General features: G+C 36.5%; 1 protein-coding gene across 1 annotated transcript in view; it reads left to right on the top strand.

Moving 5' to 3' along the window:
• Positions 1 to 16,109, top strand: part of LOC309811963 (uncharacterized protein) — a gene marked incomplete at its 5' end in the record, with an annotated part of 234,192 nt that overhangs the window by 96,202 nt on the left and 121,881 nt on the right. The window contains one exon of the mRNA XM_082635325.1: positions 8,495 to 8,656. Within this exon, the coding sequence (XP_082491451.1) occupies positions 8,495 to 8,656 (162 nt within the window). The remainder of the gene's footprint in view (positions 1 to 8,494; positions 8,657 to 16,109) is intronic.

The raw sequence follows: 16,109 nt of genomic DNA, 5'->3' as shown, positions 1-16,109 counted from the left end.
TTCCAGGATTTTTGTTTCCTCTGCTAGTGTGGCCTTGTAGAAATGTCAGTTGCAGATAGTAAAACATTCCCCTCCCCATATCGCACTTTCTTCATCAAGAAAAAGCAGAGAGTTTAGTACACATTATTATTAAAGGTAATAAAACAAGTGGGATGGGCCATTTCCAGTTATCTTGTTTACCCCTTTGATTCTATCTGCAGCTGCTTCTTGTAACATTATTAATGAGGTTATAGCTCTGTGTACCCAAGGAGTCATTTTCTGTGATGTTTCCTTTTCTGATATATAACTGAAGGGAAGCTCTGAGACTATTAGAAGAATTAACCTTTCAACTATATAAGATTCTTATTGCTTGTATATATTTTTTAATTACAGGAGAATGTCATCAGTAGATATAAGTATAGTCTCTACTTTCATGAGCAACATAGTGGTCGGTATACAGTATTGCTTTTTTTTTATCTGGGGAAGCCTCAGTAGCAGGAAGGGTATGAGTTAGGTAGAACAACTCTAGCAAAGTGTTACTTTACGATTGAAAAGCAGGAAGTACTGAGATTAAAAACACACGAATATCTTCAGGAGAAGATTAAAAACACACCAATATCTTCAGGAGACAGTTGTGAGTGTGTGGTATTGGGAGAGAGGATGTGGTCTAAGTCATATAAATAACAAATACTTGAGTTCACTAATTGTCAGGCACTGCAGGCATACCTCATTTGATTGCACTTTATCGTGCTTCACAGATATTATGTTTTTTACAAGTCAAAGATTTGTGGCAACCTGTGTCAAGGAAGTCTATCAGCTCCATTTTTCCAACAGCATTTGCTCACTTTGTGTCCCTGTGTCACATTTTGGTAATTCTTACACCATTCCAAACTTTTTCATTATTATTATATTTGTTATGGTGATCTATGATCAGTGATCTTTTTTTTTTTTTTTTGGGCTGCGTTGGGTCTTCATTGCTGCATGTGGGCTTTCTCTAGGTGTGGCAAGCGGGGGCTACTCTTCATTGTGGTGCGCGGGCTTCTCATTGCAGTAGCTTCTCTTGTCGCAGAGCATGGACTCTAGGCGTGTGGGCTTCAGCAGTTGCAGCACACGAGCTTCAGTAGTTTTGGCACATGGGCTCAGTAGTTGTGGCTCGCGGGCTCTAGAGTACAGGCTCAGTAGTTGTGGCACATGGGCTTAGTTGCCCCGAGACATGTGGAAATCTTCCTGGACCAAGGATCAAACTCATGTCCCCTGCATTGGCAGGCGGATTCTTAACCACTGCGCCACCAGCGAAGCCTCGATCAGTGATCTTTGATGTTACTATTGTAATTGTTTTGGTGCCCCATGAACCATGACCATATAAGACAGAGAACTTAATCCATAGATGTTGTGTGTTCTGTCCGCTCCATTGACTGACTGTTCCCTCATGTTTCAATCTCTCTCTCTCTCCCGCTTCGGGCCTCCCTATTCCCTGAGACACATCAGTATTGAAATTAGACCAATTAATAATCCTACAATATCCTCTAAGTGTTCAAATGAAAGGAAGAGTTATACACCTTTCACTTTAAATCAGAAGATAGAAATGATTAAGCTTAGTGAGAAAGGCATGTTGAAAGCTGAGATAGGCCAAAAACTAGGCCTCTTGTACCAAACAGTTAGCCAAGTTGTGAATGCAAAGGAGATGTTTTCGAAGGAAGTTAAAACTGCTACTCCAGTGAACACATGAATGATAAGAAAGTGAAACAGCCTTATTGCCCATATGGAGAAAGTTTTAGCTTTCTGGATAGAAGATCAGACCAATCACAGCATTCCCCTTAAGCCAAAGCCTAATCCAGAGCAAGCAAGGCCCTAACTCCCTTCAAGTCTATGAAGGCCAAGAGAGGTGAGGAAACTGAAGAAGCTAGCAGAGATTTGTTCGTGAGGTTTAAGGAAAGAAGTCATCTCCATAACATAAAAATGCAAGGTAAAGCAGATAGTGCTGTTGTAGAAGCAGCAGCAAGTTATCCAGAGGATCTAGTTAAGATAATTAATGAAGGTAGCTACACTAAGCAACAGATTTTCAGTGTAGAGGAAACAGCCTTCCATTGAGGACAATGCCATCTCAGACTTTCATAGAGAAGTCGATGCCTTTCTTCAAAGCGTCAAAGGACAGGCTAATGCAGTTGGTGACTTGAAGTTGAAGCCAGTGCTCATTTGTCATTCTGAAAATCCTAGGAACCTTAAGAATTATGCAAAATCTACTTTGCCTGTGCTCTATCAATGGAATAACAGAGCCTGGATGACAGCACATCCGTTTATGACACAGTTTACTAAATATTCTCAGCTCACTGTTGAGACCTACTGCTCAGAAAAAAAAAATTTCTTTTAAAATATGACTGCTCATTGACAGTGCACCTCGTCACCCAAGAGCTCTGATGGAGATGTACAATGAGATTTATGTTGTTTTCATGCCTGCTAACACAACATCCATCTTGCGGCCTATGGGTCAAGGAGTCATTTCGACTTTCAAGTCTTATGATTTAAGAAATACATTTCGTAAGGCTATAGCTGCCTTCACAGATAGTGATTCCTCTGATGGATTTGGGCAAAGTAACTTGAAAACTTTCTGCAAAGCGTTCACCATTCTAGATACCATTAAGAACATTCGTGATTCATGGGAAGAGGTCAAAATATCAGCACGAACAGGAGTTTGGAATAAGTTGATTTCAACCCTTTTGGATGACTGAGGGGTTCAAGACTTCGGTGGAGGAAGTAACTGCAGATGTGGTGGAAATAGCAGGAGAACTAGAATTAGAAGTGGAACCTGAAGATGTGACTGAATTGCCGCCACCTCATGCTAAATCTTGGACGGATGAAGAGTTGCTTCTTAAGGATGAACAAAGAAAAGTTATTTCTTGAGATGGAATCTACTCCTGGTGAAAATGCTGTGAAGATTGTTGAAATGACAGTAAAGGATTTAGAATATTACATCAATTTAGTTGATAAAGCAGCAGCAGGATTTGAGAGGATTGACCTCAATTTTGAAAGAAGTTCTATTGTGGGTAAAATTTTACCAAACAGCATGGTATGCTACAGACAAAATGTTGGTGAAAGGAAGAATCAACCAATGTGGCAGATATCATTGCCGTCTTATTTTAAGAAACTGCCACAACCTCCCCAGCCTTCAGCAACCACCACCCTGATCAGTCAGCTGCCATCAACTTCGAGGCAAGACCCTCCACCAGTAAAAAGATTAGGACTCACTGAAGCCTCAGATGATGGTTAGCATTTTTTGGCAATAAAGTATTTTTTATATATGTCCATTTTTTTAGATCTAATGCTATCACACACTTAATAGATTACAATATAGTGTAAACATAACTTTTATATGCACTGGAAAACCAAAAAATTAGTGTGACTCTCTTTATAGCAATATTCACTTTGTTGAGGTGGTCTGGAACCGAACCTACAGTATCCCCGAAGTATGCCTGTATACCTGGCAACAGGGATACAAAGATAAATAAGACACAGGCTTCATGTACCTGGTATTTTGCCTTTGCTTTTTAATTCATTTGAGTTACTATAGGTTTATTCCTTGGGTTTTCTTCATTGTAGCCTATAGAAAATAAAATTTGCTTTAAAAAAAAGAATTTCAAGCGATAATGATGTTCAGACCTAGAACTAGCTCATCCCTCATTGGTATCACTAACCAAAACTACAATTTCTGCTTGGATGATTCAGAAGAAATAATAAAAAGGGTCATAGGATCAGGAGAAAGGGACAAATGGAACTTGAAGTGTTTGGGGTCAGGAGACAGGGTTTTGCTTCAGACTCTAGAATGAAATAGAATCTGAAATAGATTTTCTGAGTTGAAAAATCTGGGTTAGAACCTTGGCCTTGCTCTATAACTTCAGGCAAACTACTTCAATGTTCAGCACATTTATTGGAAACTGACTATGAGTCAAACACTGAACTAGGTGTATATGGTAGTGAACATCATAGACAAAGTTCTTGTCCTCATGTCAGTTTAGTGGTACATATTTGAGGAAATAAAGCCCATAAGAGAATAGACAAGTACTATTTTAGAAAGTGAGTTCAGGAAAGACGTCTCTGAGAAGGTGTCATTTGAGCTGAGACTTAAATGAAGCAAAGATACTGCTTTAGGGAATTTTAGTAGTTTCTGAGCTTTAGTTTTCTCACTGTAAAATGAAAAATAATAAAGGTCTACCTATGGGGTTGTTAAAAATAGAATGAGATAGTATATGGGGTTAGTAAACTATAGTGACTAATCAAAAGTGAGGTATTATTACTTCTACTGTTACTCTCATGTTTCTCTTTGAAAATAATGTTCCAGGCATTTTCAGAGGTTGGGAGGGAGAAAGGAGCAGATTACAGAAAATGTTAAAGAGCATTAAAAAAGAAGTTTAACCTACTTCATAATTTAGTATCATGCATCTGTGGTACTTATTCATCCTTTTTTATAATCCAGTCTTTAAATCACAATTCTGTAACAATTCATTTTTTGAAAGTAACATTTTTTCCCAAATTTAAAGGTAATCTTTATTGAAGTATACTTTACCTACAATAAAATGCACCTATTATATGCATACAGTTCAATGCATTTTGAGAAATGAATACAACTATGTAGTAAGTACCACAAATATAGAACATTTCTATCATCCTTTGTGTCCTTTCCCTTTTAATCCTTTCCACACTTAATCCCAGGCAACTACTAATCTGTTTTCTGTCACTATAGATTAGTTTGCCTGTTCTAATAAATTTTATATAAATGGAAGCATACAGTGTGAAATTCTTTTTTTTTTTTAATTTATTTTATTTATTTATTTTTTTGTGGTACGCATGCCTCTCACTGTTGCGGCCTCTCCCGTTGTGGAGCACAGGTTCTGGACGCGCAGGCTCAGGGGCCATGGCTCAGGGGCCCAGCCGCTCTGCGGCATGTGGGATCTTCCCGGACCGGGGTACGAACCCGTGTCCCCTGCATTGGCAGGCGGACTCTCAACCACTGTGCCACCAGGGAAGCCTGGGTGTGAAATTCTTGAGGTTTTTTTTTTTTCTTTTTTTTTTTTTTTACTCAGCATGTTTTCAAGATTCATCTATATTGTTGCATGCATCTGAAGTTTGTTTTCGTTTTATTGCTGAGTAGTATTCCATGGCATGGATTGAGAGCAATTTGTTTATCTAGTCACCTGTTGATGGACATTTGGATGGTTTCTAGTTGTGGGCTTTTGTTAACAAAGCTGCTATGAATACTCATGTAAAGGCTCTGTGTGGATCTCTTTTCATTTCTCTTTGGTAAATATCTAGAAGTAGGGTTACTAGGTTGTATGTGTTTAACATTATGGGAAACTGCCAAATTCTTTTCCAAAGTGGTTGTGCCATTTAAAATTCCCACAAGCAATATACGAGTGTTCCAATTGCTCTGTATTTTCACCAACACTTTATATTATCAGTCTTTCTAATTTAAGCCATTCTAGTAGATGTGAAGTGGCATCTCATTGTGGTTTCATTTTACATACCTATGATGACTAATGATGTTGAAGGTTTTTTCGTGTGCCTATTGGTTATTAATATATTTTATTTTGTGAGGTACTTATTTAAATCTTTTGCCCATTAAAAATTTTTTTTCTTCTTATTTTTTGCTGTAAGGATGCTTTATATTTTTTGGATGCAAGTCTTTCGTCTGATGTATGTATAGTGAATATTTTCTACCCAATCTTTGGCTTGCTCTTTTTATTTTTTAAGAGAATCTATTTGAAGAGTAAGATTTTAATATTGACTTAGTCCAATTTATCAATTTTTTCTTTGATGATTAATTTTATTTTTTTCTACTTTCTATGAAACATTTATATACCCCAAGTCCATGAATACTTTCTTCTGTTTTCTTCTAGAAATATATATATATATATATATATATAATTATATATATATATTTGTATATTGACATAGTATCCTGTGGCCTTGCTATACTCATATTTATTTTAATAGCTATTTTTGTAGATTATTTTGGATTTTCTGTGTAAACAATCATGTTTATGAGGGAAAAAAAGTGTTTTATATTTCCAATGTGTATGCTCCTTATTTCTTTTTCTTGACTTATTTTACACTGGCTGTATTGAATATAGGTTGGTTGTGTGAGTGAACATCCTTCTTTATTCTCAATTACAAGGGAAAAGTGTTCAATCTTTCACCATTAAGTGTGATGTTAGCTTTAGATTTTCCATGTGTATCACCAATGATTATTTTTTTTATCATGACAGCTCCTGAAGTTTGTCAAATGCTTATTCAGCATCTATTATGATGATCATGTGCTTTTGCTACTTTAATTTGGTGAATTACATTGATTAATTTTTGAATATTAAACCAAATTTGCATTTCTAGGACAAATCTCATTGTCTAGATATATTAACTTTTTAATATGTTGCTAGATTTGAATTCATAATATTTTATTTCAAATTTTTAACTTTTTTCTTCTTGTAATGCCTATCTGATTTTGGTATCAGGATAGTGTGGCCTCATAAAAAAAGTTGTGAAGTGTTCCCTTGTTTACTTTCTATATTGTGTGGGATTACCACTTTTCCTTCCTTAAATGCATGATAGAATTCATCAGTGAAGCTTCTCGCCTTCTGATTGCCCCTTTTGTCCTATTATCACAGTTAGTCTTTTCTAACAATTTCTGACTTGAACTATTCTGGATATTAATTACTTAACCAAAGAGTATTTGCTGATAAATAGATACTGCCTGAGACTGATAGTTAAAAACTAGTCATAACTTGATAAGAAAAATGAGAGTTTAGCTCACTTAACATTATTCCTGTCTTTTCTCCTTTCCTCCGTATGTTTGATATTTTTATTTTTATTTCTTCTACTGTACATCTTTATAGCTCTAGTGTATATTCATAACCCTCTATTTCTTGTTCCATTAACTTTCAACAATCTCATTTAACTCCCATTTTTTAAGTTCATAGTATGAATGCATCTATTTTATTTTTTACTTTTCATCCTCTTTCCATATCCTACCTCCTGTCAACTAAACTTTAAATTTTTGCTGTCAAGGATGTTGAAATTTGCATTTTGTCTTACAAACACAACTATGTCTTCTATATTTTGCCATAAGTTAACTCTTAAAGTTGAAAAGCACTAGAGGGTCTTTATATTATTATGACAGTAAAATTTATTCAACGCCAGCCCAATTTACTATGCCAAGATTATATTTTCTTCTTTATAGAGTCAAAGTAAAACTTCTCGCCTTTTTGAAGGAAAATGTTACTAGTATTAAGGTCAACTGTATACTCTTTGTTACACTTTTATTAACCAGTAGCTTCATTTTAATTTTTTTCTTAGACCATGTGTTTCATGTATTTTTATTTTATTTTGTTTTTCCTGGGTTTCTGTTTACATTTCTTTTCTGCTTGCATTATTTGCCTCTGTCATGTATTAGTTTCCTTTTGCTGCTATAACAAATTACCATAAACTTGGTGCCCTATAACAATGCACACTTATTATCTTACAGTTCAGTAGTTAAGAAGTTTAAAATGGGTTGGTAGGGCTGCATTCCTTCTGGATGTTCTAGGAGAGAATTTGTTTTCTTGCCTTTTCCAGTTTCTAGAGACTACATCCACATTTGTATCCTCCTGATCCTGCATTACTCCAACTTCTGTTTCTATTGTAACACCTCCTTCTCTCACTCTGATCCCCTGTCTCCTTCTTCTTACTAAGGACTCTTATGATTACATTGGATCTACCTGGCTAATCCAGGATAGTGCTCTCATTTCAAGATTCTTAATTTAATCACATCTGCAGAGTCCCTATTGCCATGTAAAGTAACATATTCACAGGTTCTGGGGACTAGGATGTGGACATCCTTGGGGAGCCATAGTCATATGTACCATATTTTGCAATTTCTCAATCATACTTTACTTCAGCAAAAAAATAAACACTTAGGAGTATCCTGGGGAATCAAATTTTCTCCACAATTATTTCCCAGTTAGTTTTTTCCTCCATGCTTTTCCTGGCACTAACCTTAGTATAGAACAGGAATTTATATTTTCCAGTCTTATACATCTCAAGATTACTAGACTGTCATCCATCTTGGATATTAGGCAGAAAAAGCCTTTTGAACAAAGATGTATATGCTTCTTTTCCCATTTCTAGTTCAACTGAAAGTTGTCAATTTCTTGGAGAAACCTACCTGAAGCCTCAAAGAATAGTCAACGCATTATAACATCCAGGTTTGTCCTTCCAAGGCTCTGAATGTTGCATTCTTATTAAGTATACTGTCTGAAACCCAAGAATCAGCAGACAATTAACTAGCTGTGTGCCACCACATAATAAAGACTAGCACTTGACTTTTTAGCTACATGCAAAAGCCACTCAGTGTATGTCATACACCTGGTCACTGTGCTAATTCCGTGTTGGGTGTAATGATGAATATCATGGTTCTATGATGGTTTAATGAGACTCAATCCTGGGATTTTATACGGACAATTGAAAATAGAATTGGTTTTTTCTTTAGGGTTTTCATACTGGTAGAGATGTCAGTTTGGAGCTGCTGGTGGCCATCTTGGTATCATAAGGAGAGAGTCTACCTGAAAGAAAAACCAACAAAGAGAAAAAGTAGAGCTATGAGTTGGAAAGACAGAGAGATGGTGAGTCCAATGACAACTATATTTTCCCAGTAAGTAGGTGGCCTTTTCATTTTGTTGATAGTTTCCTATGCTGCACAAAAGCTTTTTAGTTTGATGTAGTCCCATTTGTTTATTTTTGCTTTTGTTTCCTTTGCCTGAGGAGACATATCCAAAAATAATATTGCTAAGACAATTGTCAAAGAATGTAATGCCTGTGTTGTCTTCTAGGAGGTTTATGGTGTCCAGTCTTACATTTAAATATTTAATCCATTTTGAGTTTATTTTTGTATATGATATGGGAAAGTAGTCCAGTTTGAATCTTTTGCATGTAGCTGTCCAGTTTTCCAGTTTATTAAGGAGGCTGTCTTCTCCCCATTGTATATTCTTGCCTTCTTTGTCACAGATTAATTGATCCCATAAGATCATTCATTTCTGGGCTCTCTATTCTGTTCCACTGATCTAGTGTCTGTTGTTGTGCCAGCACCATACTGTTTTGATTACTGTAGCTTTGTAGCTACAGTTTGAAATCAGGGTGCATGATACCTCCAGCTTTGTTCTTTTTTCTCAAGATTGTTTTTTGTTATTCAGGGTCTTTTGTGTTTCCATACAAATTTTAAAATTATTCGTTCTATTTCTGTGAAAAATGCTATTGGTATTTAGATAGGGATTGCATTAAATCTATAGATTGCTTTGAGTAGTATGGTCATTTTTAACATATTAATTCTTCCAGTCCATGAACATCCTGTATCTTTCTATCTGTTTGTGTCGTCTTTAATTCCTTTCATTGGTGTCTTACAGTTTTTCAAGTACTGGCCATCTACCTCCTTCGTTAGATTTATTGCTAGGTATTTTATTCCTTTTGAGGCAACTGTAATTGGTATTGTTTCCTTAATTTCTCTTTCTGATAGTTCATTGCTAGTGTATAGAAATGCAACAGATTTCTGTATATTAATGGTATAACATACAACTTTACTGAATTCATTTATTAGTTATAATAATTTGGGGGTAGCATCTTTAGGATTTTCTATGTATGGTATCATGTCCTCTGCAAACAGTGGTAGTTCTACTTCATTCTTTCCATCTTGGATTCCTTTTATTTCTTTTTCTTGTCTAATTGTTGTGGTTAGGATTTCCAACACTGTGTTGAATAAAAGTGGCAAAAGTGGGCATCCTTGTATTGTTCCTGATCTTAGAGGAAATGCTTTCATCTCTTCACCATTGATTATGATGTTGGCATGGGTTTGCCATGTATGGCCTTTATTATGTTGAGGTACGTTCTCTCTGTACCTACTTTGATGAGCATTTTTAACATAAATGGATGTTGAATTTTGTCCAAAGCTTTTTCTGCATCTATATATATATATATATATATATATATATACATATATATATATATACATATATACATATATATGTATGTATGTTATGTGTATATATATATATACATATATGTATATATACATATATATGTATGTATTTAAAGTTGATGAACTCTTAAGTTCAAATGCATTTAACCACATTCATAGTCCCAGCAATGTTTAACTTTTTTTTTTTTTTTTTTTTTTTTTGCGGTATGCGGGCCTCTCACTGTTGTGGCCTCTCCCTTTGCGGAGCACAGGCTCCGGACGCGCAGGCTCAGCGGCCATGGCTCACGGGCCCAGCCGCTCCGCGGCATGTGGGATCCTCCCGGACCGGGGCACGAACCCGTGTCCCCCACATCGGCAGGCGGACTCTCAACCACTGTGCCACCAGGGAAGCCCTGTTTAACATTTTTGATGTCATATTTCACATCTTTTTGTTTTGTGTATCCCTTAACTACTTATTGTAGATATAGATGATTTACTACTTTTGTATTTTAACCTTCTTACTAGCTTTATAAGTGGTTCATCTATTACCTTTACTGTATGTTTGCCTTTACCTGCTGGTGCACGGGACCATGTCGCAGTGCTAATAGGCTATAAGGAGGACTTAAAAATGTTGCTTGCCTGCACTGTGTCATCATGGTAGAAGAAGCTTCTAACAATAGCTGCTGCCAGTGTCTGTCTTCCCAAGGAGGTCCCAGTTAGCCCCTGCCTCTTTAGGAGGCTCTCAAAAATCAGTATGTGGGTCTGATCCAGGCTTCTTTCAAACTACTGCCTCTGTGCTGGGACTTAGAACATGTGAGACTTTGTGCATGCCCTTTAGGAGCAGAGCTTGTGTTTCCTATAGCCCTCAACCTCTCCCGGATATAAGCCCTGCTGGTTTTCAAAGCCAAATGTCCTAGGGGGTTATTTTCCAGGTCAGGACCTCTGATTGGGGAACCCAGTGTGGATTTCAGACACCTCACTCTCTGGGGAGGACCTCTACAGTTGTGATATTCCTCCCATTTGTGGGTCATTAACCCAAGGATGTGGGTCCTGACTGTGCTTCTTCTCTACCCTTCCTGTCAATCTACTTGTGGTTCCTTCTTCATATCTTTAGTCGTGGGCCATCTTTTCTACTAGTCTTCAGGTCATTCTCATAGATAGTTGCCCTGTAAGTAGTTAGAATTTTCATCTGTCTGAGGAGGTAAGTTCAGGGTGTTTCTACTCCTCCATCTTGGCCCCTTCTAGTAGTCTTAGTTTTCCTCACAAGTTAAAAATAGCTATTTAGGTAAGAAATTTGTGGGGATAGAAATATGTATCAATACTTTACTCATTTGAAAATTCCCCTGAGATAACTTGAAACTCTCATCTAAATCTCTTATATTTGCCATCTACATTCTCTTTTCTCAAAAGTAGCAGTAGAAAACACAGAATATTGTTCCCTAATGGTAATTTCTATTAGATGTTTATTTACTCACTTCTCAGAATAAAAGTTTGTAGTGGGAATTGAGTGACTATGACTTTCTAACAGAGGAAAACAAAGTCACTTAATTTCTTTAAAATTCCCATTTACTTCACAGTACATTAGTTTTTACTTCTTACACACACACACACACACACACACACACACACACGCTACAGAAATAAACTAAAATACTCCACAGTGTTTTAATAATAAAGTTACATCTATGTCCTTTTACTGGTCAATCCTCTTTCATGTGCATAATTACTTCTAAGGACCAAAAAAAAAAATCTCATCCCAAACATCTGTATATTTAACATATAATCCTCCTGCTGGATTTACTTTGGATTTAGTTCTCAAAAATGGACTCTAAAGTCTTTAACTGAAGTTTTAAAAAATAGATTTTAGTTACCCAGGCTCTATTCTGAATTGTAGGGAGATGCCTCCTCACTGTTTTAAATTTTAACAAGAACCATCTCATCTTCCAATATCCACTTTAAAAAATATTTTCCACACTCTTTCTAACTGTTATCTGCTTACAAAATATTAGAATGGTTTGTCTAATGTTATTTGCAAAAGAGTGACTTCTTGGGACGTTCAGTAACTATACTGTGTTTCCCTCCCCCAAATCCCAGGATAATCCCCTCTGAAGGTCTGATAGACTTTATAGAATTATTATGACATTCAGAGTGCTATCAGAGCTCTGAGCCACACAAAGTATTTTTCCAATATTATAATTTATCTGTGATTTTTTTTTTTTTTTCTTTTTTCGGTACGCGGGCCTCCCACTGTCGTGGCCTCTCCCGTTGCGGAGCACAGGCTCTGGACGTGCAGGCTCAGCGGTCATGGCTCACGGGCCCAGCCGCTCCACGGCATGCGGGATCCTCCCGGACCGGGGCACAAACCCATGTCCCCTGCACCGGCAGACGGACTCCCAACCACCGCACCACCAGGGAAGCCCTATCTGTGATCTTTTTACTGCCACATCTTCTAAAATACTCAGGAAGACAAATTCAACATGGCTTGTTCTTGAGTACTTTTTGTTTTGTTCTAGGAAGAAAATTTTTGAATTTGAGAGGTAGATAATGGTACATTCATAGTTTCCACTTTGAAAGTGGAAAGTATCATTTTTTTTCCACCAGTGGGATTGATGGCTTTAGATATGCATAGCTTAGCTGGATCCTTTGTTACTCTCACAGCAATGTGTACCCAATTCCCAGTATTGGGGGGATATATGGGATATCCAGGTGTATTAGCAGGGTAACCGTCACACTAGGTTTGATAGAGCTGGGTCTTTGCTCTGAGTTTAGTTCTGAAGTTGCTTCGTAACCCTGCAGCCTCTCAGGTCCCTGAATTGATCTGCTTACCAGGAGAGATGGGGTGTGTGAGCAGGCCCATGGAGCAAGCAGAGGAACTCTAGACTGCTCTTACAGAATTACCCTCCATACGCATGCTTATATGGAGTCATACCTAATCATTAGCAATTTAGTGGGGGATTGCTTTATTCCAGAGCTATCACCTGAGAGCTCAGCACTGGAGAAATAGGCCCTGGGTGTTGCCCAAGTCTATGTAGAAAACTACGAAGGGCAGTGCTGGATGCTATGGAAATCTGGCTTGCAAGGGAATAGGAGAGAGGAGAAAGGCACAGAAAAGAAGCAGAAGGGCACAGAATTCAGATAAGTTTTTCTGTCTCAGTTTTGCCAAATGGTGGCTCTGTTTCAGAGCTAACCCTTTAGTAAAGGGTTAGGGAGTAACAAACACTTTGAGTTTATTCTCCTCCCCACTTTGATGCTTGTTTTGAATGTTTTTTTCTTTGTGGTCACATCTGAGTTCCTGACTTCTACATGCACAGAAGCAGTTTCATGCTGAGAGTTGTTACAAAGCAGATCAGTGAATAAAAAATAAGCCCAAATGTTCGCATTTTAGGTCAAAACATTTATACTGCTCTGATGAAGACACGTAGTAATTTTCTCATTATTTAAATGGAACGTATGTCTATAAGACATTCCAAGGAGCAGTCTTCCTTGTAGCTACAGATAAAGGATTTCCTTGACTGCTAGCTCTCTACCAAACCTCTATTAGCAGAGCACAAAGTAATTATATTGTCTGATTGGCTGGTATTATTTGGAAAAAGTAATTGTCTAAAAAAGAGAGAATATGCAGACAGACTGGTTTAATAATTTATATATCAATTTTGCCCTTTGGGTGGTTCTTATTAACATATAAATTAACTTTTAAAGAATATTTTGAACAGTGCATAAATTCTGGAACAATTAGATAAAATAAAACCAGCCTCAGACAGTCTCCCTCCACACACTAGAATTTCCCATAGTTCAAAATGGAAAAATAACTCAAGATTCTAAAAACATGTGAGACTGCCTCACTGTGCCATAGAATTTTGAATCACTTCCAATAAAAGGCTTTATTTAATGTTTGGGCATAGATCTCTTGCCAAACAGGTCAGCAAATGGTAGAAAAAGCAAGCTTTGGAAGATCTTCCTACATGTCCTTCTCAGATTTTTTTTTTTTTTTTTTTTTTTGTGGTACGCGGACCTCTCACTGTTGTGGCCTCTCCCGTTGTGGAGCACAGGCTCCGGACACGCAGGCTCAGCAGCCATGGCTCACGGGCCCAGCCGCTCCACGGCATGTGGGATCTTCCCGGACCGGGGCACGAGCCCGTGTCCCCTGCATCGGCAGGCGGAGTCTCAACCACTGCGCCACCGGGGAAGCCCCCCTTCTCAGCTATTTAATACTCATACTCTACTTGTACTTTCAAAGACCAGGGTGCAGATTCTGCCAAAAGCCCACTTGCAAATAGACTTTTTAAAACTACTGTAATAAAGCCCAGAAATCATTGCAGCAGTTTATGTCATCTGGTCTCAAATACTTTTGAAACCCAGGAAGTGGATCGTACCTAAAATGCCCAGGATAGGGTATTTAAGGATATTGTAGTATTTCTAAAAATATTATAAATGGCCATGTGCACTAGATGGTAATTGATTCAGTTATCAATCAAGACATCTTTCTTAATGTTTTTCCCTGAGATCCTTCTTTCTGATCAGTGAGATCCCTTCTGCATTTATTTATATTTGGGAAGAAGTCTCAATATATAGAAAATGTAATAAACATCTATGATAAATATTCACCTCCAAAATGAACAAATACTAACTTTTATTCCCTTCAGATTTTTTTCTTTTTTAAATAAAACATTAAAATCTCTATGTTTTCTTTGGCCCATTCTCTTTTCTTTCCAAAGGTCAACATCATCTGGTATATGTATCCCAATTATATTTTTGTACTATATTAATTTTATGTTCTTTAACATAGTTTTATAATATTCTCCATAAATGTCTTGCCCAATTAAAAATTTTTAATTGTATTTCCTATTTGTTATTGCTAGTATTTAAGTATGTTATTGTTTTTTCTCTATCAATCTCAAGTTAGATAATCTGAATTCTCTTAATTTTACTTATCTTATCTGAAGGTTCTTTTGAATATTTTAGGAAGGTAATTATATGGTCTACAAATTAAAATTTTGCATCTTCCTTTCCAATCCTGATACCTCTTTTTTCCTATTCCTTTGATTAGGAACTCCAGTTTAATTTTTCAGGCATCCTTGTCTCCTTGTTACTGGAAATGCTTCTAAAGTTTTACCATTTAGACTAATGTTTGTTGTTACTGTTTGGTAGATTCTCTTGATTAGTTAGGAGAATTTGTCTTCTTGCACTTTTTTTAGTTTATATTTTTCTGCTTTATTGAGAGGAATATATGGCATTTCTCTATTGATCTCTTAAAGCAGTAAATGTAGTGATTTAAATTCATAGGATTTTCTAATGTTAAATCGTCCTTGCCTTCCTAGTCTTAATCCATTTGGTCAGGATCCATATATATATATATGGCATATATATGTGTGTGTGTGTATATATATATTGCATATATATGTGTATATATATACACCCACATATACACACACACACATATATACACTCATTATGGTAACTTTGGGACTTTTTAATTAATTAATTATATCATTTAGCATAGTCATTGAGTACTTCATTTGTTCCAAGACCTTAGGCAATAGAAGTACAACAGTGAACAAAATAAATTTTTTAAATATCTTTGCCCTTATAGATTACACTTAAGGAAGCAGTCAAAAGCAAGATTAATAAGTAAAATACATAGTATGTTAGATAGTGATTGCCATTAAAGAAGAGAACAAGGAGAGAGAAAGGATGTGAAATCTGTGAGAAGTGTTGGACTTTAAATTGAATGTCCAGGGAAGTCTTCACAAAAATGTAAATTTGAGGATAGGGCTGTAGGAAGTGAGAGGATCTAGCTATGCAACTAGCTGGATGAAGAATATTCTAAGCAGAGGAAGCAGAAGTTACTTCAAGTAGGAACATTTCTGACATGTTTGAAAAATAATTTGGTATTTATTTTTCTAGAAAATTACCTATTTCAGTGAAATTTTGAAATTTATTGGCATAGAATTACTTATAATACTTAATTATTTAAAAAACTATTGCATTTGCAATTCCTAATATTGCTTTTTGTCACTTTTTGTTTTGGTCAGTCTACCTAGAAATTTATCTATTTTGTTGTTATTCTCCACACTATTATGACCAAATATTCTCTGTATATTGGAATCGACAGTTTATACACCACATCTTAGATATGCAAAAAAGTCACATATTTCTT

Source organism: Mesoplodon mirus, assembly GCF_964341445.2.
Source record: "Mesoplodon mirus genome assembly, chromosome: 11".
In the NCBI taxonomy this organism is placed as follows: domain Eukaryota; kingdom Metazoa; phylum Chordata; class Mammalia; order Artiodactyla; family Ziphiidae; genus Mesoplodon; species Mesoplodon mirus.
The sequence above is the reverse complement of the archived record's forward strand: the minus strand, read 5'-3'. Positions and strand labels throughout refer to the sequence as shown.